This window comes from Oncorhynchus clarkii, unplaced genomic scaffold, assembly GCF_045791955.1.
Source record: "Oncorhynchus clarkii lewisi isolate Uvic-CL-2024 unplaced genomic scaffold, UVic_Ocla_1.0 unplaced_contig_13632_pilon_pilon, whole genome shotgun sequence".
Taxonomy (NCBI): domain Eukaryota; kingdom Metazoa; phylum Chordata; class Actinopteri; order Salmoniformes; family Salmonidae; genus Oncorhynchus; species Oncorhynchus clarkii.
Window position 1 is genome coordinate 49418 of NW_027261044.1, and position 24882 is coordinate 74299.

A 24882-nucleotide genomic window follows, 5' to 3' on the forward strand; every position below is an offset into this window, starting at 1 on the left:
AAATGTCTTTGCATCCCAATATGACACTTTATATACATCACAGAAGACTGAAATATAATAAAACAGCAGATTTTCAGCAGGTTTTTTGATTTTTTAAAAATTAATTATGAAATTATGAGAAATATTAACAACATTCCACCCGTGAGGCCATTAGAAGGGCGATTTGATCATTTGACTGCAGGAAAGGAGCTTCCGGGAACTAGGTTTGTTACACTTGTCAAGCCAGGAGCAGCAGTGTCTACACCATACAATATCTGCCAGCTAGTTCACACATCTCGCTGTGTCTCTCTGTACAACACAGAGCAGATAGGTCTCATCTAAGGAGACATGTGGACGTGTGGCGTGATGCCTAGGAGGATGTGGACGTGTGGCGTGATGCCTAGGAGGATGTGGACCAGTGGCGTGATGCCTAGGAGGATGTGGCGTGATGCCTAGGAGGATGTGGACGTGTGGCGTGATGCCTAGGAGGATGTGGACGTGTGGCGTGATGCCTAGGAGGATGTGGACGTGTGGCGTGATGCCTAGGAGGATGTGGACGTGTGGCGTGATGCCTAGGAGGATGTGGACGTGTGGCGTGATGCCTAGGAGGATGTGGACGTGTGGCGTGATGCCTAGGAGGACGTGAACGTGTGGCGTGATGCCTAGGAGGACGTGGACGTGTGGCGTGATGCCTAGGAGGATGTGGACGTGTGGCGTGATGCCTAGGAGGATGTGGACGTGTGGCGTGATGCCTAGGAGGATGTGGACGTGTGGCGTGATGCCTAGGAGGATGTGGACGTGTGTCGTGATGCCTAGGAGGATGTGGACGTGTGGCGTGATGCCTAGGAGGATGTGGACGTGTGGCGTGATGCCTAGGAGGATGTGGACGTGTGGCGTGATGCCTAGGAGGATGTGGACGTGTGGCGTGATGCCTAGGAGGATGTGGACGTGTGGCGTGATGCCTAGGAGGATGTGGACGTGTGGCGTGATGCCTAGGAGGATGTGGACGTGTGGCGGGATGCCTAGGAGGATGTGAACGTGTGGCGTGATGCCTAGGAGGATGTGGACGTGTGGCGTGATGCCTAGGAGGATGTGGACGTGTAGCGGGATGCCTAGGAGGATATAGATGTGGAAATGTACATAAACTGTTAAAGGTGGAATGAACAGCATGGTTCCCAGATTCCACTCACACACAACCTATGAACACACATATAAGATGTATACACACACACTCTAATGGCTACAGCACACACACACATCAGTCTCATGAGGCACAGTAGGCACATGTCAAGTCTGTGAGAGTTGATAGGTCTACTGTACCTAGGTTGAGTTTGGAGCAGCTGCCATTGGACCGTTTTCCCAATGGGCATTTGTACACATCCCCTGTCTGGTGGTGACCATTGGTTTCATATGGAGCTCCCACCAATAACCTGTGAAACATAAAACAAGACAGTTGAAATCCCCCCAAAATGAATTGCATATTACAATTGTTTTGTATTAATAGTATTTGTTGTGACATTGTAAAAATATTGTGATAACATTGAAGGCACTTCTCCTAATGACGTTTCATCTGATAAGAAATAATGGTGTGAAAGAGACGGCATTTAAACTCTGCTACACCGATTTATCTGACTGGAATGTCTTTGCTAACTTAACAAACACACACCCAGTGAGTATCAGAGCAGGTATTTGAAACACTCGTGAACTTCCTTGTTTGTGACTGGCTGTGTTCCTGTGGGAGCATGTTGACTTCTCCCCTGACCCCAGACTGACACGCACATAAACACACTGGCCTATAAACACTGTATCCACTCCACATTGACCCTGGGAAGATTCTCTCTCCCTGTCTCTCTGTCTCTCTCGCTCTCTCTCTCACCCTGTTAACTACTCCTCTGAACGCAGACTCTCGTCCTCTCTCTTTCTCTCTCTTTTGCTCTCTCAGATTCTCTGTCTCTCTCTCTCTCTCTCTCTCACACACACACACACACACACACACACACACACACACACACACACACACACACACACACACACACACACACACACACACACACACACACACACACACACACACAGAGAGAGAACAATATATAGAGATCGCAAAAGGTAGATAGAGAAAGAAAGGAGAGCGGGAAATTGTGATATCGGCGAGCATGCTGACCGAATCAATTGAAATACCCAATGAGGAGGCATTTCACCATGAAACAATACAGGACGGGTCACCATGAGTTCTCCTTGGCTGAAACACAAGCAGGCTCAGAGTTCTGTGGTCATGACGTAGAGCTCAGGGGGAGACAGTTTGTCACTCGACTTTGGGGTTGTACATCAGTGTCAGGTCAGGATGCTCTTGTAAATGTTGTAGATGTCAGTGAAGGCTTTCGATGACTTAATGTGGTGGAGCATTTAAAACACTCTGTGTTTACATCAGGCTGGACAGATAAAAGTCTCCTGAAGTATCTGAGATAGAAGAGCTCTTTGTATTCTTGGGTAGGAACCAGAGACTTTTGCCAAGACGTTTATGTGACAGCATGAAAACACAAAACGCAGATAGGTTTTCTTGATTATCTCTTGACCTTTCACCTTGTAACACAATGTCTTGGTACATGAAGTTCTTCCAGGTGATGACAAACTTCACCTGATTCTTCTCATACATAAACACAGATCTCCTCAAAGTTTAGCATATGATATCTTTAGATCAGACACCAACACATGATTACCATCATGCAATATATTGATATATTTTTTTTACAAGAGCTTCTGTTAGTAACCTAAGCTGTCAACACAAGAAACATATGTAGCCTAAGACAAATCAAATCAAAATCAAATGAAATTGTACTTGCTACATGCGCCGAATTCAACTGTTGGTTGTAGACCTTACAGTGAAATGCTTATTTACAACCAACAACCAACAATGCAGTTTTAAAAAAATACCTATAAAAAAAGTAACCAATGAAAGTAACAAATAATTAAAGAGCTTCAGTAAAATAAAACTAGCGAGGCTATAAACAGGGGGTACCGGTACAGAGTCAATGTGGAGGCTATAAACAGGGGGTACCGGTACAGAGTCAATGTGTGGGGGCACCGCTTAGTCGAGGTAATTGAGGTATAATGTACATGTTGGTAGAGTTATTAAAGTGACTATGCATAGATAATAACAGAGAGTGGGGGGGGGGGGGGGGGGGGGGGGGGCAGTGCAAATAGTCTGGGCAGCCATTTGATTAGATGTTCAGAGGGTAGAAGCTGTTTAGAAGCCTCTTGGACCTAGACTTGGCGCTCCGGTACCACTTGCCGTGTGGTAACAGAGAGAACAATCTATGACTAGGGTGGCTGTAGTCTTTGACCATTTTTAGGGCCTTCCTCTGACGTACTGGGCTGTACGCACTACCCTCTGTAGTGCCTTGCAGTCGGAGGCAGAGCCGTTGCCATACCCGTCAGGATGCTCTCGATGTTGCAATTGTAGAAACTTTTGAGGATCTGAGGACCCACGTCAAATCTTTTCAGACTCCTGACGGGGAATAGGTTTTGTCGTGCACTCTTCACGACTGTCTTGGTGTGCTTGGACCATGTTAGGACGCCAAGGAACTTGAAGCTCTCAACCTGCTCCACTGCAGCCCCGTCGATGAGAATGGGGACGTGCTCGGTCCTCCTTTTTCTGTAGTCCACACTAATCTCCTTTGTCTTGATCACGTTGAGGGAGATGTTTTTGTCCTTGCACCACACGGTCAGGTCTCTGAACTCCTCCCTAAAGGCTGTCTCATCGTTCTCGGTGATCAGGCCTACCACTGTTGTGTCTGCAAACTTAATGATGGTGTTGGAGTTGTGCCTGAACGTGCCTGACCGTGCAGTCATGAGTGAACAGGGAGGACAGGAAGGAACTGAGCACACACCCTTGAGGGGCCCCCGTGTTGAGGATCAGCATGGCAGATGTGTTGTTACCTACCCTTACCACCTGGGCTACTCAGGATAGTGGCATGCACAGGAGCAATTCACTCATCAGGTCAGAGGTGTCCCAAAGGGAAGGGACCACATTTACATTTAACATTTACATGTCAGTCATTTAGCAGGCGCTCTTATCCAATTAGGGTTAAGTGCCTTGCTCAAGGGCACACCGGTAGATTTGACCCGCTAGGCTACTTGCAAACACTTGACACCCCTTAATAGCAAAACCAGACCTCCATCAATTTACTGCCTGGAGTTATGGGTCAACCACACGAACCTCTGTAGTTTTAAAACATGTCTCCATCACATTGTTCCTATGAGGTAACATTTTAGTGGTGTGGTACATTTACGTATGGTATAATGGTTACCTAAACAAAACATGACACTTGGCATGAACATCCTTGGTCATCTAAAACTACTATGACAGGTTTCTTGAGATTATGACATCATACAATATTCAAGTAGTAAACTGGTGTTATGTTCCCCAGTTTCTGTTATGGGTTTGTATGTGTTTGAATGTGTATATTTCAGGAAATGGCTTCCTGAAGTCCAAAGCAGCTGATTGGTCGGCCCCATTTCAGATTGGTACTCTGACCCCGCCCTGTCGTCAGGAGATACAGCTGTCTGCCATTACCAACTCCTTCTGCAGCTTGAAAAGCCAGTGTTCCTTTGTCAGGAAGTAGGAGCTTCTTGGATGTCCTGTGTTGGATGTTGTGCAGAGACAGTTTAGTGGGAAGTATTTTGTAGCTGCTACTTCTGAGGTATGTGTGTGCCAATAGGACTGTGTTTTTGATTATTGAACTTGTTCACTTTAAGTTTGTATTATTCTGTTTCTTTTGTTCCCAGGGGGGAGGGGAAGGCACCTTGGGAGTGCTTAGGCAAGAGGCCTGCGGTCATACATATACCGTGTTAAGAAAATAAATTCCCAGTAAACTGTAATACTCTCTTTCACTCCACGGGGAGTTGAGTGTAGCAGGGTGTTGCGTTCCCTCCAAGAGGCGTGCGTAACACTGATATCATAAGTGCAGGTCATGTCAACTGAAACAGAAGCGTTGTATGTCACTGAATGTTTGAATAAGGTACCTTACTAGCACTGAATTTTCTGATAGCTACTTTATTGTGTATACTGAACAAAAAATATAAACTGAACTTTTGGTCCCGTGTTACATGAGCTGAAAATAATTATCCAAGAAATGTTCCATACGCGCAAACTTTATTTCTCAAATTTTGTGCGTTTTTCCTTTGCCAAGATGTGGCATATGAAGAAGTTAAACTGCACGATAATTTCATAAGTGCACCTTGTGCTGGGGACAATTAAAGGCCACTCTAAAATGTGCAGTTTTGTCACACAACACAATGCTACCGATGTCTCAAGATTTGAGGGAGCATGCAATTGGAATGTTGACTGCAGGAATGTCCACCAGAGCTGTTACAAGTGAATTGAATGTTAATTTCTCTACAATAAGCCACCTCCAGCGTCATTTTAGAGAATTTATCAGTACGTCCAAACGGCCTCACAACCGCAGACCACGTGTAACCATGCCAGCCCAGGACCTCCACATCCTGCTTCTTCACCTGTGGGATCATCTGTGACTGGACAGCTGATGAAAATGAGTATATCTTTAATAAAGCCATTTTATTTATTGTGGGGGAAAAAAACTTGTTTTGATTGGCTGGGCCTGGCTCCCCAATGGGTGGGCCTATACCCTCCCTGCCCTACCCATGGCGCCACTCCTACCCAGTCCTGTGACTCATGAATTTATTTGAATTGACTGATTTCCGTATATGATCTGTAACTCAGTCAAATAGTTGCATGTTGAATTTATATTTTTGTTCAGTTTACTTTCTCTGACTGAGGTATGTGGTTGTCCCACCTACAGTATACTTACTCTGACTGAGGTATGTGGTTGTCCCACCTACAGTATACTTACTCTGACTGAGGTATGTGGTTGTCCCACCTACAGTATACTTACTCTGACTGAGGTATGTGGTTGTCCCACCTACAGTATACTTACTCTGACTGAGGTATGTGGTTGTCCCACCTACAGTATACTTACTCTGACTGAGGTATGTGGTTGTCCCACCTACAGTATACTTACTCTGACTGAGGTATGTGGTTGTCCCACCTACAGTATACTTACTCTGACTGAGGTATGTGGTTGTCCCACCTACAGTATACTTACTCTGACTGAGGTATGTGGTTGTCCCACCTACAGTATACTTACTCTGACTGAGGTATGTGGTTGTCCCACCTACAGTATACTTACTCTGACTGAGGTATGTGGTTGTCCCACCTACAGTATACTTACTCTGACTGAGGTATGTGGTTGTCCCACCTACAGTATACTTACTCTGACTGAGGTATGTGGTTGTCCCACCTACAGTATACTTACTCTGACTGAGGTATGTGGTTGTCCCACCTACAGTATACTTACTCTGACTGAGGTATGTGGTTGTCCCACCTACAGTATACTTACTCTGACTGAGGTATGTGGTTGTCCCACCTACAGTATACTTACTCTGACTGAGGTATGTGGTTGTCCCACCTACAGTATACTTACTCTGACTGAGGTATGTGGTTGTCCCACCTACAGTATACTTACTCTGACTGAGGTATGTGGTTGTCCCACCTACAGTATACTTACTCTGACTGAGGTATGTGGTTGTCCCACCTACAGTATACTTACTCTGACTGAGGTATGTGGTTGTCCCACCTACAGTATACTTACTCTGACTGAGGTATGTGGTTGTCCCACCTACAGTATACTTACTCTGACTGAGGTATGTGGTTGTCCCACCTACAGTATACTTACTCTGACTGAGGTATGTGGTTGTCCCACCTACAGTATACTTACTCTGACTGAGGTATGTGGTTGTCCCACCTACAGTATACTTACTCTGACTGAGGTATGTGGTTGTCCCACCTACAGTATACTTACTCTGACTGAGGTATGTGGTTGTCCCACCTACAGTATACTTACTCTGACTGAGGTATGTGGTTGTCCCACCTACAGTATACTTACTCTGACTGAGGTATGTGGTTGTCCCACCTACAGTATACTTTCTCTGACTGAGGTATGTGGTTGTCCCACCTACAGTATACTTACTCTGACTGAGGTATGTGGTTGTCCCACCTACAGTATACTTACTCTGACTGAGGTATGTGGTTGTCCCACCTACAGTATACTTACTCTGACTGAGGTATGTGGTTGTCCCACCTACAGTATACTTACTCTGACTGAGGTATGTGGTTGTCCCACCTACAGTATACTTACTCTGACTGAGGTATGTGGTTGTCCCACCTACAGTATACTTACTCTGACTGAGGTATGTGGTTGTCCCACCTACAGTATACTTACTCTGACTGAGGTATGTGGTTGTCCCACCTACAGTATACTTACTCTGACTGAGGTATGTGGTTGTCCCACCTACAGTATACTTACTCTGACTGAGGTATGTGGTTGTCCCACCTACAGTATACTTACTCTGACTGAGGTATGTGGTTGTCCCACCTACAGTATACTTACTCTGACTGAGGTATGTGGTTGTCCCACCTACAGTATACTTTCTCTGACTGAGGTATGTGGTTGTCCCACCTACAGTATACTTACTCTGACTGAGGTATGTGGTTGTCCCACCTACAGTATACTTACTCTGACTGAGGTATGTGGTTGTCCCACCTACAGTATACTTTCTCTGACTGAGGTATGTGGTTGTCCCACCTACAGTATACTTACTCTGACTGAGGTATGTGGTTGTCCCACCTACAGTATACTTACTCTGACTGAGGTATGTGGTTGTCCCACCTACAGTATACTTACTCTGACTGAGGTATGTGGTTGTCCCACCTACAGTATACTTACTCTGACTGAGGTATGTGGTTGTCCCACCTACAGTATACTTACTCTGACTGAGGTATGTGGTTGTCCCACCTACAGTATACTTACTCTGACTGAGGTATGTGGTTGTCCCACCTACAGTATACTTACTCTGACTGAGGTATGTGGTTGTCCCACCTACAGTATACTTACTCTGACTGAGGTATGTGGTTGTCCCACCTACAGTATACTTACTCTGACTGAGGTATGTGGTTGTCCTGACTGAGGTATGTGGTTGTCCCCTACAGTATACTTACTCTGACTGAGGTATGTGGTTGTCCCACCTACAGTATACTTACTCTGACTGAGGTATGTGGTTGTCCCACCTACAGTATACTTACTCTGACTGAGGTATGTGGTTGTCCCACCTACAGTATACTTACTCTGACTGAGGTATGTGGTTGTCCCACCTACAGTATACTTACTCTGACTGAGGTATGTGGTTGTCCCACCTACAGTATACTTACTCTGACTGAGGTATGTGGTTGTCCCACCTACAGTATACTTACTCTGACTGAGGTATGTGGTTGTCCCACCTACAGTATACTTACTCTGACTGAGGTATGTGGTTGTCCCACCTACAGTATACTTACTCTGACTGAGGTATGTGGTTGTCCCACCTACAGTATACTTACTCTGACTGAGGTATGTGGTTGTCCCACCTACAGTATACTTACTCTGACTGAGGTATGTGGTTGTCCCACCTACAGTATACTTACTCTGACTGAGGTATGTGGTTGTCCCACCTACAGTATACTTACTCTGACTGAGGTATGTGGTTGTCCCACCTACAGTATACTTACTCTGACTGAGGTATGTGGTTGTCCCACCTACAGTATACTTACTCTGACTGAGGTATGTGGTTGTCCCACCTACAGTATACTTACTCTGACTGAGGTATGTGGTTGTCCCACCTACAGTATACTTACTCTGACTGAGGTATGTGGTTGTCCCACCTACAGTATACTTACTCTGACTGAGGTATGTGGTTGTCCCACCTACAGTATACTTACTCTGACTGAGGTATGTGGTTGTCCCACCTACAGTATACTTACTCTGACTGAGGTATGTGGTTGTCCCACCTACAGTATACTTACTCTGACTGAGGTATGTGGTTGTCCCACCTACAGTATACTTACTCTGACTGAGGTATGTGGTTGTCCCACCTACAGTATACTTACTCTGACTGAGGTATGTGGTTGTCCCACCTACAGTATACTTACTCTGACTGAGGTATGTGGTTGTCCCACCTACAGTATACTTACTCTGACTGAGGTATGTGGTTGTCCCACCTACAGTATACTTACTCTGACTGAGGTATGTGGTTGTCCCACCTACAGTATACTTACTCTGACTGAGGTATGTGGTTGTCCCACCTACAGTATACTTACTCTGACTGAGGTATGTGGTTGTCCCACCTACAGTATACTTACTCTGACTGAGGTATGTGGTTGTCCCACCTACAGTATACTTACTCTGACTGAGGTATGTGGTTGTCCCACCTACAGTATACTTACTCTGACTGAGGTATGTGGTTGTCCCACCTACAGTATACTTACTCTGACTGAGGTATGTGGTTGTCCCACCTACAGTATACTTACTCTGACTGAGGTATGTGGTTGTCCCACCTACAGTATACTTACTCTGACTGAGGTATGTGGTTGTCCCACCTACAGTATACTTACTCTGACTGAGGTATGTGGTTGTCCCACCTACAGTATACTTACTCTGACTGAGGTATGTGGTTGTCCCACCTACAGTATACTTACTCTGACTGAGGTATGTGGTTGTCCCACCTACAGTATACTTACTCTGACTGAGGTATGTGGTTGTCCCACCTACAGTATACTTTCTCTGACTGAGGTATGTGGTTGTCCCACCTACAGTATACTTTCTCTGACTGAGGTATGTGGTTGTCCCACCTACAGTATACTTACTCTGACTGAGGTATGTGGTTGTCCCACCTACAGTATACTTACTCTGACTGAGGTATGTGGTTGTCCCACCTACAGTATACTTACTCTGACTGAGGTATGTGGTTGTCCCACCTACAGTATACTTACTCTGACTGAGGTATGTGGTTGTCCCACCTACAGTATACTTTCTCTGACTGAGGTATGTGGTTGTCCCACCTACAGTATACTTACTCTGACTGAGGTATGTGGTTGTCCCACCTACAGTATACTTACTCTGACTGAGGTATGTGGTTGTCCCACCTACAGTATACTTACTCTGACTGAGGTATGTGGTTGTCCCACCTACAGTATACTTACTCTGACTGAGGTATGTGGTTGTCCCACCTACAGTATACTTACTCTGACTGAGGTATGTGGTTGTCCCACCTAGCTGTCATATGATGAATGCACTAACTGTAAGATGCTCTAGATAAGTCATTTAGCAGACTCTCTTAATGTAGAATGTAGGAAAATGTTTGTAGGAAATGTTGAGAAATATGACTCAAATCTGATAGATTGCTCAGCTTCCTTCAAAAACGATTACATTTCCCAAGTGTATTTATTCGTATTGAAAAGAGAGAGAGATATAAATATACAAATATGTGCAACAATTCAGATCCTGGCCAAGGAGTGAAGCTGTTAACTGGGCTGCACATGCAGTGTATGGCAGCCAGGCTGAGACACAAACTAGTGGCGAAGGGACTGCGTCTGGGATCAACTGTCCAAGTCTCACAGACTCTGGAAATGATTTTCACCTCGAGCTCCAGCAGTGCTCATATTTTCATAGCTATTAATATCATGATTATTGCTGAGATTACTGCTGTCCTCTGGCACGGTGTGATACTGTAGACTGGGAAAGTTCAGGCTGGGACACAGCTACCTTCAGAGAAATGGGATCCATTGTTTCCCTTTGACTTGAAGGACTCCTTTAACTCCCAGTCAGTTTCATGAAGAGTTGTTAAAACAATCATGGCTGAACATCCATTAAGGTCAGCCATGTAGCATCATTGAGGATAAAGTAATGCTGATATAAACAAAATAACCTGACCCTAAATGGACACCAGGACGTACTCTCTCGCAGTTACTGAGGAGAGCAGGATTTGCGGTTTGTGGACGCGACATACCAGAGCCGAAGACATTAATGCGCTAACATCTTTCAGGTTTAGAGGAGGAAGGAGAGACGTTTATGCTACGAAACCGTACCTCTGCCCTTAACACGAGACTGCGTGCAACTTCAATGACATTGCTCTCTCATCACATTCCATGTGTGTATGTAGACAGGATCTGAATGGCTTTGGTCCAAATTTGCCAATCCCAAAAGTATTCTGCAACTTGCACTCTATGTTTCATAAGAGCTCTGTCAAGTCATTACATAACCTAACAACTCTGCGGTAAAATTAGCATCTTTCAACCAAGATGTCCAGACCAACTTTAAGCAAAGAGGACATAAGATACATAGGTTTCCCAGAACCAGATTAAGCATAGTCCTGGACCTAACAGCTCGCTCAACGTAGAATATTGCAGAAGGTCCATAGCGTTCACACAATGCAGGTGTCAAACTATACAGTATACTCGTGTTTGTCAAGTGTTTAGCCTTGTCCTTCAGCTTCAACAGTGTCAGGTTCAACTTTCAATGAAAGCTGAAGGTTCAGATAACAGGCAACAGTATTTCAACTGAACCGCTGAGGATTGGCTGTGGATTGGTTGAGGAACGGCTGAGGATTGGCTGTGGATTGGCTGAGGAACGGCTGAGGATTGGCTGTGGATTGGTTGAGGAACGGCTGAGGAGCACCTGAGGAAAAGCTGAAGAACTTCTTAGACTCCCTGCATCTCCAAGTGTTGTGTGACCCGTGACCACGCCAAGGTGAAATGTCAAGTCTCAGCTGGAGCGACCCTGTTTCCATGGCAGGAAAACAAACAGAAAGAAGTGAGAGTGGGAGGTATGGAGGCGTAGAGGAGAAACTGGTGCGTGTGCCCATTTATCCCCGCAGCGCTCTCACATGGGGCTCGTCTTCAAACAGTCCTGGACGGACACGTGGGACAAACAGGCATTCTTGAAATGGCGACCTTTCCCCAAGTTAACAGTGTATTTTAACTAGATACTGAATTATGGAGAGTCATTATAAGCTTTCAGCTACGTTGTTTTCCAAATCATGTGATTTGCCACATGATGGTTTCCCCTCAAGGACTTTCAATTTGGGGGAGCATTCAAAGGAATTTAAATTGTAACAATTACTGACATTGCCCATAAGCCTCTGTGCCAAATACCATAGCTCTTGTCGACTTTTTCCAGTCTTACAAAGAGCTGTCTGATTTTCTTGAAAGCTCAGCTTGGTATTTGGATAGGAACAACATCACAGTTTCACTCAGCTTGAAAATGACCATAAACGAGCCTTTTTACGACCCAGAAAGTTCAGAGATTGCCTTCCTGAGGACTAACAGTAGAAAATAGCACTACCTGATCTCTACAGTATGTGCCAGTAGACTGGCTTGAGCAAGTACTCATCTTGGGACAATGTAATAAAGTGTCTATGGAACAATGGGTTTTCTGTGAAGTTTCTGTGGAAAGAAAGCATGGCCTTTTACAGTGTCTTGGGAATCTTCATAGCGCATCTGCTGACTTCAGTTTTTTCTTCAGTCTATAGTTTCTTGAGAAAGTGATTTAACACGGAGGATATTTTGCCATATCGACTCTTTCTCACCAAGTCCAAGCAGTTGCTTATCATCAACAGATAGTTTGTTGATAGTGTGACCATCTGTGGAGTATCTATATGGGACTAACCACATAAAGTGGGACCGTCTCTTTCCACAAGTCTTTTAACCTTACAGTGAACGGACACTAAAGTGTTGAGGCATCCTTCAAACGTCAATTGACAGGTGCGGTCCTTGTTTTCCAAACAAACAGACAGACAGACACACAGACAGACAGACATAGACAGCCAGCCTGCCAGCCAGCCAGACACATAAACAGACACACAGACAATGTACACAGTGACACCTATAAGAACAGTGAAAGTCTCACGTCTTAGGTCACCCACGGTGCCACAGCGTTCCACAAAGTGTCATGACATTGGTGAACACACGCGGTTCTCCAACGGGTAGCCGTCTGCTACATCAAAGACACATGTCAACATTGAAAAAAACTCAACTTCAGTACCCCTTTTCAAACCGTCACTACCCGCTGAATTCCTGGCATCACAGACTCATTCATCACTCCTTGAAAAAAGGCCAAGACTGCGACCCGTGACATTTGCACAATGCGAGCTGTGTTAACCGGGGGTCTGCTTCCCACATCACAGGCATGCTGCTGCGTTCAGGTTTCAGCTGATTGATATCTGGGGCAGTGGTCTGGGTACTGGGGGTCTTGGACTAAACACAGGCCAGCTTACCCACACTGCCTAGTGACCAGAGAGTGGATTCCTGAGTGGCACGCATCGCTGATAAGTCTACCCAACACTATCCATCTAGTGGACATCTACCCAACATTATATATCTAGTGGACGTTACTGAAAGCCAAGGGGGATTGCCAACCACCATGAGGAAGAAGGAGAAGAAGAAGAAAAACAATTGGACACAATGTTACAATCCTTTAAAGAGATGACTGTATTAAATCATCAAGCACTGTATGTTGCAACTGTTGAATTGAGGCCAGTGTCTCACATAAGGTAACAGCTGTGTCTCTAACGGTGTGTAGTTCTGTAGGACAATCATTGTAGAAGTTTGTAGACATCCAGTGTTAGCAAGTCATATTTGTGTCTCATGGGCTAGCAAATACAAAGATCAGTGACAGCAAATGTTTCCTCAAGATACATGTGAAATTATTAAAATCAAATCTAAGCAATGCTGCCAACATTTTATTGATTAACTATGCTGGCAACAGTTGTGAGGTTCAATTCTGGTCCGTCACCCTGGCTGACACTCTAAGATGACGTGAAAGCAGTCTTCAGGGTACTGAAGACTGAACAGATGTAAGAATTCTGTCTTTCGCCTCACGATGAAGCAGAGGGAAGCTCACACACTCCCTTCATATCCTTGGACTCCTTTGCTTCACAAACCACAGCTGACTAGCTAGTGTTGCCAACTTCCCTCCAACCATCACCATTAAAACACTCCCCCACTATGCTCCTGAAATCAGTAACTGACAGGGTCGGCTGTCGGCCGGCCCGGGAGCTGCTACTGGGCCCTAAGGGCTCAGACGCACCAATAGAGTTTGCTGGCCGAGAGTTCTTAGCACCTCTGCAGGTAATTTGTGAACAGAGTGCCCACAGATTTTACATGTAAAATCCCGTGAAAAATCTAGGAGTTTATATGTCTACAGTGGGTGGTACCTAAAACAGCATGTTGAATGATCGGCAGACAAACGTTAGACACATTTGGTGCGATGTGTGTGAGCCTTAAGAGAGTCTCTATAGTAGGGAAGTGGGTCATAGTGGTTAGAGTTTGTTATTACAGTGTTATCCAGCCTTTATTAATGTGTTATTACAGTGTTATCCAGCCATTATTAATGTGTTATTACAGTGTTATCCAGCCATTATTAATGTGTTATTACAGTGTTAACCAGCCATTATTAACGTGTTATTACAGTGTTATCCAGCCATTATTAATGTGTTATTACAGTGTTATCCAGACATTATTAATGTGTTATTACAGTGTTATCCAGCCATTATTAACGTGTTATTACAGTGTTATCCAGCCATTATTAATGTGTTATTACAGTGTTATCCAGCCATTATTAATGTGTTATTACAGTGTTATCCAGCCATTATTAATGTGTTATTACAGTGTTATCCAGCCTTTATTAATGTGTTATTACAGTGTTATCCAGCCATTATTAACGTGTTATTACAGTGTTATCCAGCCTTTATTAATGTGTTATTACAGTGTTATTCAGCCTTTATTAATGTGTTATTACAGTGTTATCCAGCCTTTATTAATGTGTTATTACAGTGTTATTCAGCCTTTATTAATGCGTTGTTAGTGTTATCCAGCCTTTATCAATGTGTTATTACAGTGTTATCCAGCCTTTATTAATGTGTTATTACAGTGTTATCCAGCCATTATTAATGTGTTATTACAGTGTTATCCAGCCTTTATTAATGTGTTATTACAGTGTTATCCAGCCATTATTAACGTGTTATTACAGTGTTATCCAGCCTTTATTAATGTGTTATTACAGTGTTATTCAGCCTTTATTAATGTGTTATTACAGTGTTATCCAGCCTTTATTAATGTGTTATTACAGTGTTATTCAGCCTTTATTAATGCGTTGTTAGTGTTATCCAGCCTTTATCAATGTGTTATTACAGTGTTATCCAGCCTTTATTAATGTGTTATTACAGTGTTATCCGGCCATTATTAACGTGTTATTACAGTGTTATCCAGCCTTTATTAATGTGTTATTACAGTGTTATCCAGCCATTATTAATGTGTTATTACAGTGTTATCCAGCCATTATTAATGTGTTATTACAGTGTTATCCAGCCATTATTAATGTGTTATTACAGTGTTAACCAGCCATTATTAATGTGTTATTACAGTGTTAACCAGCCATTATTAATGTGTTATTACAGTGTTATCCAGCCTTTATTAATGTGTTATTACAGTGTTATCCAGCCATTATTAATGTGTTATTACAGTGTTATCCAGCCTTTATTAATGTGTTATTACAGTGTTATCCAGCCATTATTAATGTGTTATTACAGTGTTATCCAGCCTTTATTAATGTGTTATTACAGTGTTATTCAGCCTTTATTAATGCGTTGTTAGTGTTATCCAGCCATTATTAACGTGTTATTACAGTGTTATCCAGCCTTTATTAATGTGTTATTACAGTGTTATTCAGCCTTTATTAATGTGTTATTACAGTGTTATTCAGCCTTTATTAATGCGTTGTTACAGTGTTATCCGGCCTTTATCAATGTGTTATTACAGTGTTATCCAGCCTTTATTAATGCGTTATTACAGTGTTATCCGGCCATTATTAACGTGTTATTACAGTGTTATCCAGCCTTTATTAATGTGTTATTACAGTGTTATCCAGCCATTATTAATGTGTTATTACAGTGTTATCCAGCCATTATTAATGTGTTATTACAGTGTTATCCAGCCATTATTAATGTGTTATTACAGTGTTAACCAGCCATTATTAATGTGTTATTACAGTGTTATCCAGCCTTTATTAATGTGTTATTACAGTGTTATCCAGCCATTATTAATGTGTTATTACAGTGTTATCCAGCCTTTATTAATGTGTTATTACAGTGTTATCCAGACATTATTAATGTGTAACTAATGTGTAGTTAAAGATGATGATACAAAAATAAAAAATAAAAAAAGTCTGTTTTTTTAAATTGTTTTATCTAAACCAGATATATTGTGTTATATTCTCCTACATTCAATTCACATGTACACAAACTTCAGAGTGTTTTCTTTCAAATGGTACCAAGAATATGCATATCCTTGGTTCTGTGCCTGAGCTAGGCTGTTAGATTTGGGTATGTCTTCAGGCAGAAATTGCACAAAGTAGGGGGGGAGCTGTAATTAATGTGGAACAATCGCTGACGTTTTAGCGTAACCCCCTAGCGAAGGCTAAACCATGTATTTTCTAGATAATCCCAACAAAGGTTTCCTCAGTTTAACAAAAAGTCATTTTGAATATAGTTTCACAGCATTATACTTGTAAAACAGTTTTGGAATATAAAATGCTGTAAACCATGGAAGGACTTCCATGAATCCCATTCCAAACTGTATTACGCCTGTAGCCATTTTGTTTATAAAGAACACAGCCAAAGTTGCTGTGCCTCATTCCATTAAGTCTGTGTTTATCTGTCTCAGCGGACAGTTACCTCAGACGTGTGGGTCCTCTCTTGACATCCATATTCCTCACATGTCAACTTCATCAGACCTTTTTCTATGGGACAAGTAGGCATGGTAGGCTGAGCAGCGTTCCAAGCCATAAATACACTGGATTTGTTTCTGTGGGTTTTGTGCCTGACAGTGTCCCTAACATAAGGCTAAGTTAGCATGTCGTTCAGGTCGACTAAGAATGTGTACTTCATATTGTGATGCTTGTCTAATATGGTTGGCCTGCCATTTCATTCTCTATCAGAGCATCTGATTAAACCCCTCTGAGTCCAATCCAGTGACACACACGCTCTACTATACGTCGCTTGTCAACTGCAATCGCTCTTCTTCATCTTGTAGCTCATCTTGTAGAAATTGAAATAACAGACTATTTGGTTTTAATTTGTGTTTACAGCAACCCCCACCAAAGATCATACATGAATGTCAGCCATCAAGTGTTTAAGATATATCAGTAAAAATACAGAAATACAGCTGGGCTAAAAAACATGTCTGGGTAGAAACAAAACTATTTCCAACAACCCAGTCTAAACAAAACTCTTTCCAACAACCCAGTCTAAACAAAACTCTTTCCAACAACCCAGTCTAAACAAAGCTCTTTCCAACAACCCAGTCTAAACAAAACTCTTTCTAACAACCCAGTCTAAATAAAGCTCTTTCCAATAACCCAGTCTAAACAAAGCTCTTTCCAACAACCCAGTCTAAACAAAGCTCTTTCCAACAACCCAGTCTAAACAAAACTCTTTCTAACAACCCAGTCTAAACAAAACTCTTTCCAATAACCCAGTCTAAACAAAACTCTTTCCAACAACCCAGTCTAAACAAAACTCTTTCTAACAACCCAGTCTAAACAAAACTCTTTCTAACAACCCAGTCTAAACAAAACTCTTTCCAACAACCCAGTCTAAACAAAACTCTTTCTAACAACCCAGTCTAAACAAAACTCTTTCCAACAACCCAGTCTAAACAAAACTCTTTCTAACAACCCAGTCTAAACAAAACTCTTTCCAACAACCCAGTCTAAACAAAACTCTTTCCAACAACCCAGTCTAAACAAAGCTCTTTCCAACAACCCAGTCTAAACAAAACTCTTTCTAACAACCCAGTCTAAACAAAACTCTTTCCAACAACCCAGTCTAAACAAAGCTCTTTCCAACAACCCAGTCTAAACAAAACTCTTTCTAACAACCCAGTCTAAACAAAACTCTTTCCAACAACCCAGTCTAAACAAAGCTCTTTCCAACAACCCAGTCTAAACAAAACTCTTTCCAACAACCCAGTCTAAACAAAACTCTTTCCAATAAACCCATTCTAATAGATATAACGTAACTTTCCATAATAATGGAAGATAAGAACATATCATTTTCTATTGAATGTTCTACTTATTTTTGGTACATTTTATATCCATAAAAGTAAATGCATAAAAACACAGCCTTTGCATATTGTTTTTCAAAAATGATTTATAAATGACTTAGATACATTGAAATGTATGAGGGTGTCACGTTCTGACCTCTATTTCCTTTGTTTTTGTATTTATTTAGTATGGTCAGGGCGTGAGTTGGGTGGGCAGTCTATGTTTGTTTTTCTATGTTTTGGGGCAGTTCTATGTTTTCGGCCTAGTATGGTTCTCAATCAGAGGCAGGTGTCATTAGTTGTCTCTGATTGAGAATCATACTTAGGTAGCCTGGGTTTCACTGTTTGTTTGTGGGTGATTGTTCCTGTCTTTGTGTAGTGTTCACCAGATAGGCTGTATTAGGTTTTGAGTTCTCACGTTTCTTGTTTTTCCGTTAGTTTGTTCATGTATAGTGTCGTCAATAAATTACAATGAACAACCACCACGCTGCGTTTTGGTCCGCCTCTACTTCACAAGAAGAGAACCATTACAGAATCACCCACCACAACAGGACCAAGCGGTGTGGTAATGGGCAAAGGAGAAAGCAGCAGCAGGAGCAGCGCGAGGAGTTATGGACATGGGAGGACGAATTAGACGGTAAAGGACCTTGGGCTCAGCCAGGAGAATATCGCCGCCCCAAGGAAGAACGGGAGGCGGCGAAAGCGGAGAGGCGCTGGTATGAGGAGGCAGCGCGGCGTCGTGGATGGAAGCCCGGGAGTCAGCCCCAAAAATTTCTTGGGGGGGGGCTAACAGGGAGTATGGCTACGCCAGGTAGGAGACCTGAGCCAACTTCCTGTGGTTACCGGGGGGCTAGAGAGACCGGGCAGGCACCGTGTTATGCTGTGGAGCGCACGGTGTCCCCAGTGCGGGTGCACAGCCCGGTGCGGTACATTCCAGCTCCGCGTATCGGCCGGGCTAGAGTGGGCATCGAGCCAAGTGCCATGAAGCCGGCTCTACGCATCTGGTCTCCAGTGCGTCTCCTTGGGCCGGCTTACATGGCACCAGCCTTGCGCACGGTGTCCCCGGTTCGCCTGCATAGCCCAGTGCGGGCTATTCCACCTCGCCGCACTGGCAGGGCGACCGGGACCATTCAACCGGGTAAGGTTGGGCAGGCTCGGTGCTCAAGAGCTCCAGTGCGCCTGCACGGCCCGGTCTATCCGTCACCACCTCCACACCCCAGCCCTCCGGTGGCAGCTCCCCGTACCAGGCTGTCTCTCCGGCCCATCCGTCCAGAGCCTTCCTCCTCTCCAGCGCTGCCGGAGTCTCCCGCCTCTCCGGCGCTACCAGAGCCTTCCTCCTGTCCGGCGCCTCTGCCGGAGCCTTCCTCCTGTCCGGCGCCGCTGCCGGAGCCTCCCGCCTGTCCGGCGCCGCTGCCGGAGCCTCCCGCCTGTCCGGCGCCGCTGCCGGAGCCTCCCGCCTGTCCGGCGCCTCTGCCGGAGCCTCCCGCCTGTCCGGCGCCTCTGCCGGAGCCTCCCGTCTGCCCAGCGCCAGCGCCGCCCGTCTGCCCAACGCCGCCAGCGCCGCCCGTCTGCCCAGCGCCGCCAGCGCCGCCCGTCTGCCCAGCGCCGCCAGCGCCGCCCGTCTGCCCAGCGCCGCCAGCGCCGCCCGTCTGCCCAGCGCCGCCAGCGCCGCCCGTCTGCCCAGCGCCGCCAGTGCCGCCCGTCTGCCCAGCGCCGCCAGTGCCGCCCGTCTGCCCAGCGCCGCCAGTGCCGCCCGTCAGCCAGGGGCCGCCAGTGCCGCCCGTCAGCCAGGGGCCGCCAGTGCCGCCAGTCAGCCAGGGGCCGCCAGTGCCGCCAGTCAGCCAGGGGCCGCCAGTGCCGCCAGTCAACCAGGGGCCGCCAGTGCCGCCCGTCAGCCAGGGGCCGCCAGTGCCGCCAGTCAGCCAGGGGCCGCCAGTGCCGCCAGTCAGCCAGGGGCCGCCAGTGCCGCCAGTCAACCAGGGGCCGCCAGTGCCGCCAGTCAGCCAGGGGCCGCCAGGGCCGCCAGTCAGCCAGGGGCCGCTAGAGCCCCTCCGCCCGGAGCAGCTGCCCCTCTGTCCCGAGCAGCTGTCCCTCTGTCCCGAGCAGCTGTCCCTCTGTCCCGAGCAGCTGTCCCTCTGTCCCGAGCAGCTGTCCCTCTGTCCCGAGCAGCTGCTTCACCTCTGTCCCGAGCTGCCCCTCTGTCCCAAGCAGCCCCTCTGTCCAGTGGGGTCATTGAGAGGGGTGGGCATGGTGAGTAAGCCACGGAGGCGGACAATAAGGCGGACTGAGACAATGGCGAAGTGGGGTCCGCGTCCCGCGCCAGAGCCGCCACCGCGGACAGACGCCCACCCAGACCCTCCCCTATAGGTCAAGGTTTTGCGGCCGGAGTCCGCACCTTTGGGGGGGGGTACTGTCACGTTCTGACCTCTATTTCCTATGTTTTTGTATTTATTTAGTATGGTCAGGGCGTGAGTTGGGTGGGCAGTCTATGTTTGTTTTTCTATGTTTTGGGGCAGTTCTATGTTTTCGGCCTAGTATGGTTCTCAATCAGAGGCAGGTGTCATTAGTTGTCTCTGATTGAGAATCATACTTAGGTAGCCTGGGTTTCACTGTTTGTTTGTGGGTGATTGTTCCTGTCTTTGTGTAGTGTTCACCAGATAGGCTGTATTAGGTTTTGAGTTCTCACGTTTCTTGTTTTTCCGTTAGTTTGTTCATGTATAGTGTCGTCAATAAATTACAATGAACAACCACCACGCTGCGTTTTGGTCCGCCTCTACTTCACAAGAAGAGAACCATTACAGAGGGTCAAAAAGACTCCTGAAATTGATTATTGAATTAGAACTATTAGAAGACCCAAAAGCTTAATTTATGACTTATTTGAAGCCAATATATATATTTTTTGTTTTGTTTATTTAGCCATGTTGTACATCTTGTGTGTTCTGTTTCCCACTGACTCTATGTATTTGCACATTGGTAATACAATTATGACATACAAGAGCACATACCTGGTTTCCCAAGTCTAAATTGAATGAACGAATGTGGATAAATGTGTGTGTGTGTGTGTGTGTGTGTGTGTGTGTGTGTGTGTGCGCGCGCACAGCAGCACACACAGCTGGTCCTGGGCATCGCTCCAGTGTAGCCCTGGCCAGCAGACGTACAAAGTATGCCAGCGATGAATCCCCATCGCCGCAGTGCCAGTTGGCCTAATAACAGTGTTTATAACCAGTCAGGGTCTGCTATGAGGTAATATGATGAATGTGAAAAGTCCGGCTCAGGAGCTCAATTTGTGTTGCAAGGCACAAATCATGACAGTCAAATCCACACTACAGGAGAAATGGCTCGCTATCTTTCCTGGCAGTGAAACGGATACATCTCCCTGTCTGGCTCCAGAGTCCCGAGACAGACAGTAACAATGCTGTGTGTGTCAGCACTTGGAGACGTTGAACAGTAAAACTACTTCATCTTTTACCTGACTTTAACCATCGCTGTCTGCAACGTGAGGAGGTTGTTACCTCGGAGTTAGTAGTTAATAGTTCAAACAATGCACCCAAACAGATTCTCTCAGTAGTCACTTTGGGGATTGTTTGAAATCTAGTCTTTTACATTCTGAGACAGTACTATATGGACCTGGAGAGTCAGCAACCCAAGACTTGTGTTTGTTTAGTTAGCTACGTTTGGCTTAGCGTTTCACATCACAGTGTAAATAAAAAGCTGTGGCAAGACCCCTGTTAGCAGAGTCATTGAAGCATGCTTACAGTACCTCACCTCAAAGCAACTGAAAGTCAGTGAAGTGACAAGGTACATCAAGTAAATGACAAATGCACATTTAAGTGATAATGTGGTAGAGGAGCTAGCTAACAACACAGCTAACACAATCACTTCAAACTGAAGCTGGAAAGACTGCAAACTAGCTGCACTTCAGTTTGTTTGATCTTTTTTCAATTGACATTTCTTTGTATATATCCATACAAATGATGCTAGCTGATTCATGATTTCGACTGTCTGAGAAACATTGCCTGTCTGTCTCGTCCCGACTCCCGACACGTTCATTACTATGGTACAGCTGGAGATCGAATTTGAATATTGAAACAATGTTGCACATTTTGGAGAGACAGACAGCAAGGTTTATACAAAATGTCAGTCTAAAATAAATGTGAGCTCTAGATGCTTTTATGGTGGAGATCAAGTTTATAAATTGCTTGGCTGGGTTGACGAGACAGTGGATTGGGCTGATGAGACAGTGGATTGGGCTGATGAGACAGTGGATTGTGCTGATGAGACATTGGATTGTGCTGATGAGACAGTGGATTGGGCTGATGAGACAGTGGATTGGGCTGACAAGACAGTGGATTGGGCTGATGAGACAGTGGATTGGGCTGACGAGACAGTGGATTGGGCTGACGAGACAGTGGATTGGGCTGACGAGACAGTGGATTGGGCTGACGAGACAGTGGATTGGGCTGACGAGACAGTGGATTGGGCTGATGAGACAGTGGATTGGGCTGACGAGACAGTGGATTGTGCAGTCAGATGGAACAGAGTAAATAGGCATTTTAACGTCATAGATTTAGCCAGTGTTAACTTGTGGAATGGACATCGGCTGGAATGCGGTTTTAACCAATCAGCATTCAGGATTTGACCCACCCGTTGTATAAAATGTAAATAATCGTCTTACCACTTTTGTCCCCCGGCAACGTGCTGCTGCACAGTGTATCCAAACTGGGCCTGCTTGGGGCCCTTGATGATCCTGTGGTTCTTGGTGTGGATGTTGAAACCATCATGGAGCCCTGGAAACAGACACAGCAAGGCAAACACATGCCATTAATAGCATGCTTGGACAGCACGTTATATTTATTTGGCTACGACAGACACTTCCCAAAAAACGCTTGTGTTTTGCTTGTGACCTGAAGTGCAACAGAAAGATTTCATGCTGGTTAGAACATTAACACCAGCCAAGTAACACAAACTCGAAGCGATAGATTGGAAACAGGACATGTGTGGGTTTGAGATTTTCACCCAGCGGTACCAAGAGCATCACAGCTGTTATTAGCCGGAAGGCGGCCATTTTGATGCTGACTTTGTAGCCAGCCACCTTGTGCGAGAAGGATACAGATAGCATGCCAGAGAGGGTGTTTGTCTTGTCTCGATATTCAAATCAAATCAACTTGTATTGGTCACATACACATGTTTAGCAAATGTTATTGCGGGTGTGGCAAAATGCTTGTGTTTCTAGCTCCAGTGCAGTAATATCTTATGAGTACTATCTAACAATTTCACAACAATACACACAAAATCTAAAGTAAAGGAATCGAATTTACCTTAACTCATTTGCACTAACTGTATATAGACTTTTTGTTTTCTTTTGTTCTACTGTATTATTGACTGTATGTTTTGTTTATTCCATCTGTAACTCTGTGTTGTTGTATGTGTCGATTGCTATGCTTTATCTTGACCAGGTCGCAGTTGCAAATGAGAACTTGTTCTCAACTAGCCTACCTGGTTAAATAAAGGTGTTCTCAACTAGCCTACCTGGTTAAATAAAGGTGTTCTCAACCAGCCTACCTGGTTAAATAAAGGTGTTCTCAACTAGCCTACCTGGTTAAATAAAGGTGTTCTCAACTAGCCTACCTGGTTAAATAAAGGTGTTCTCAACTAGCCTACCTGGTTAAATAAAGGTGTTCTCAACTAGCCTACCTGGTTAAATAAAGGTGTTCTCAACTAGCCTACCTGGTTAAATAAAGGTGTTCTCAACTAGCCTACCTGGTTAAATAAAGGTGTTCTCAACTAGCCTACCTGGTTAAATAAAGGTGTTCTCTACTAGCCTACCTGGTTAAATAAAGGTGTTCTCAACTAGCCTACCTGGTTAAATAAAGGTGAAATAAAATAAAAATAAATAAAAAATAAAAAATAAATATCAATATTTGGACTTGCAATGTTGGAGCAGCATAGACTAAAATACAGTAGAATAGAATACATTATATACAAATGAGATGAGTAATGCAAAATATGTAAATATTATTAAAGTGACTAGTGTTCCATTATTAAAGTGGCCAGTGATTTCAAGTCTATGTATATAGGCAGCAGCCTCTAAGGTGCTATTGAAAACAGGCTACCGCTGATGCGTCTGATCCAAGAAAACTATAGTATTTTCCCTTGGAATATCTCTAGGCTATGACACCTGAACTCCAGTACCTTAAGTATCTCGTACAGAAACAAACATAGCCATGGAGGTCTCATGATGTCATCTCAGAATGATAATTGTTTCCATTCCCCTCATGCCTGTGAAGAGCCCTGGCCTTACCCCTCTCTCCCTGATCTCCTAGCTCACTGTAAACAGAGCCTTGTCCCAAAAGGCAAGCAGATCTTTTACACTGTAGGGGCTGTAGGTAAACAGTAGAGCTGTCTGTCACTGAGTTTGATTGACATTTCTCAGTCTGCGTGAGGGTGGGTGGAAGGGGTGAATGGATGGCTGAAGGTTTTGTAAGCGGTAGTAGTCATATTGAAAGGAGTGGATGGATGGCTGAAGGTTTTGTAAGCGGTAGTAATCATATTGAAAGGGGTGGATGGATGGCTGAAGGTTTGTGTGAGGATAAGCAGTAGTAGTCATATTGAAAGGGGTGGATGGAGGGATGGCTGAAGGTTTTGTAAGCGGTAGTAGTCATATTGAAAGGGGTGGATGGATGGCTGAAGGTTTTGTAAGCGATAGTACTCATATTGAAAGGGGTGGATGGATGGCTGAAGGTTTGTGTGAGGATAAGCAGTAGTAGTCATATTGAAAGGGGTGGATGGATGGCTGAAGGTTTGTGTGAGGAGAAGCGGTAGTAGTCATATTGAAAGGGGTGGATGGATGGCTGAAGGTTTTGTAAGCGATAGTAGTCATATTGAAAGGGGTGGATGGATGGCTGAAGGTTTGTGTG

At 44.7% G+C, this 24882-nt stretch overlaps 1 protein-coding gene across 1 annotated transcript in view; it reads right to left on the bottom strand.

The window, feature by feature from the left end:
• The window catches only part of LOC139403924 (integrin alpha-11-like), an 87655-nt gene that overhangs the window by 44027 nt on the left and 18746 nt on the right, over window positions 1–24882 (bottom strand). Inside the window, exons 2-3 of the mRNA XM_071147130.1 lie at window positions 22641–22752; window positions 1300–1409 (exon numbers count right to left, since the gene is read on the bottom strand). Of these exons, the coding sequence (XP_071003231.1) occupies window positions 1300–1409; window positions 22641–22752 (222 nt within the window). The remainder of the gene's footprint in view (window positions 1–1299; window positions 1410–22640; window positions 22753–24882) is intronic.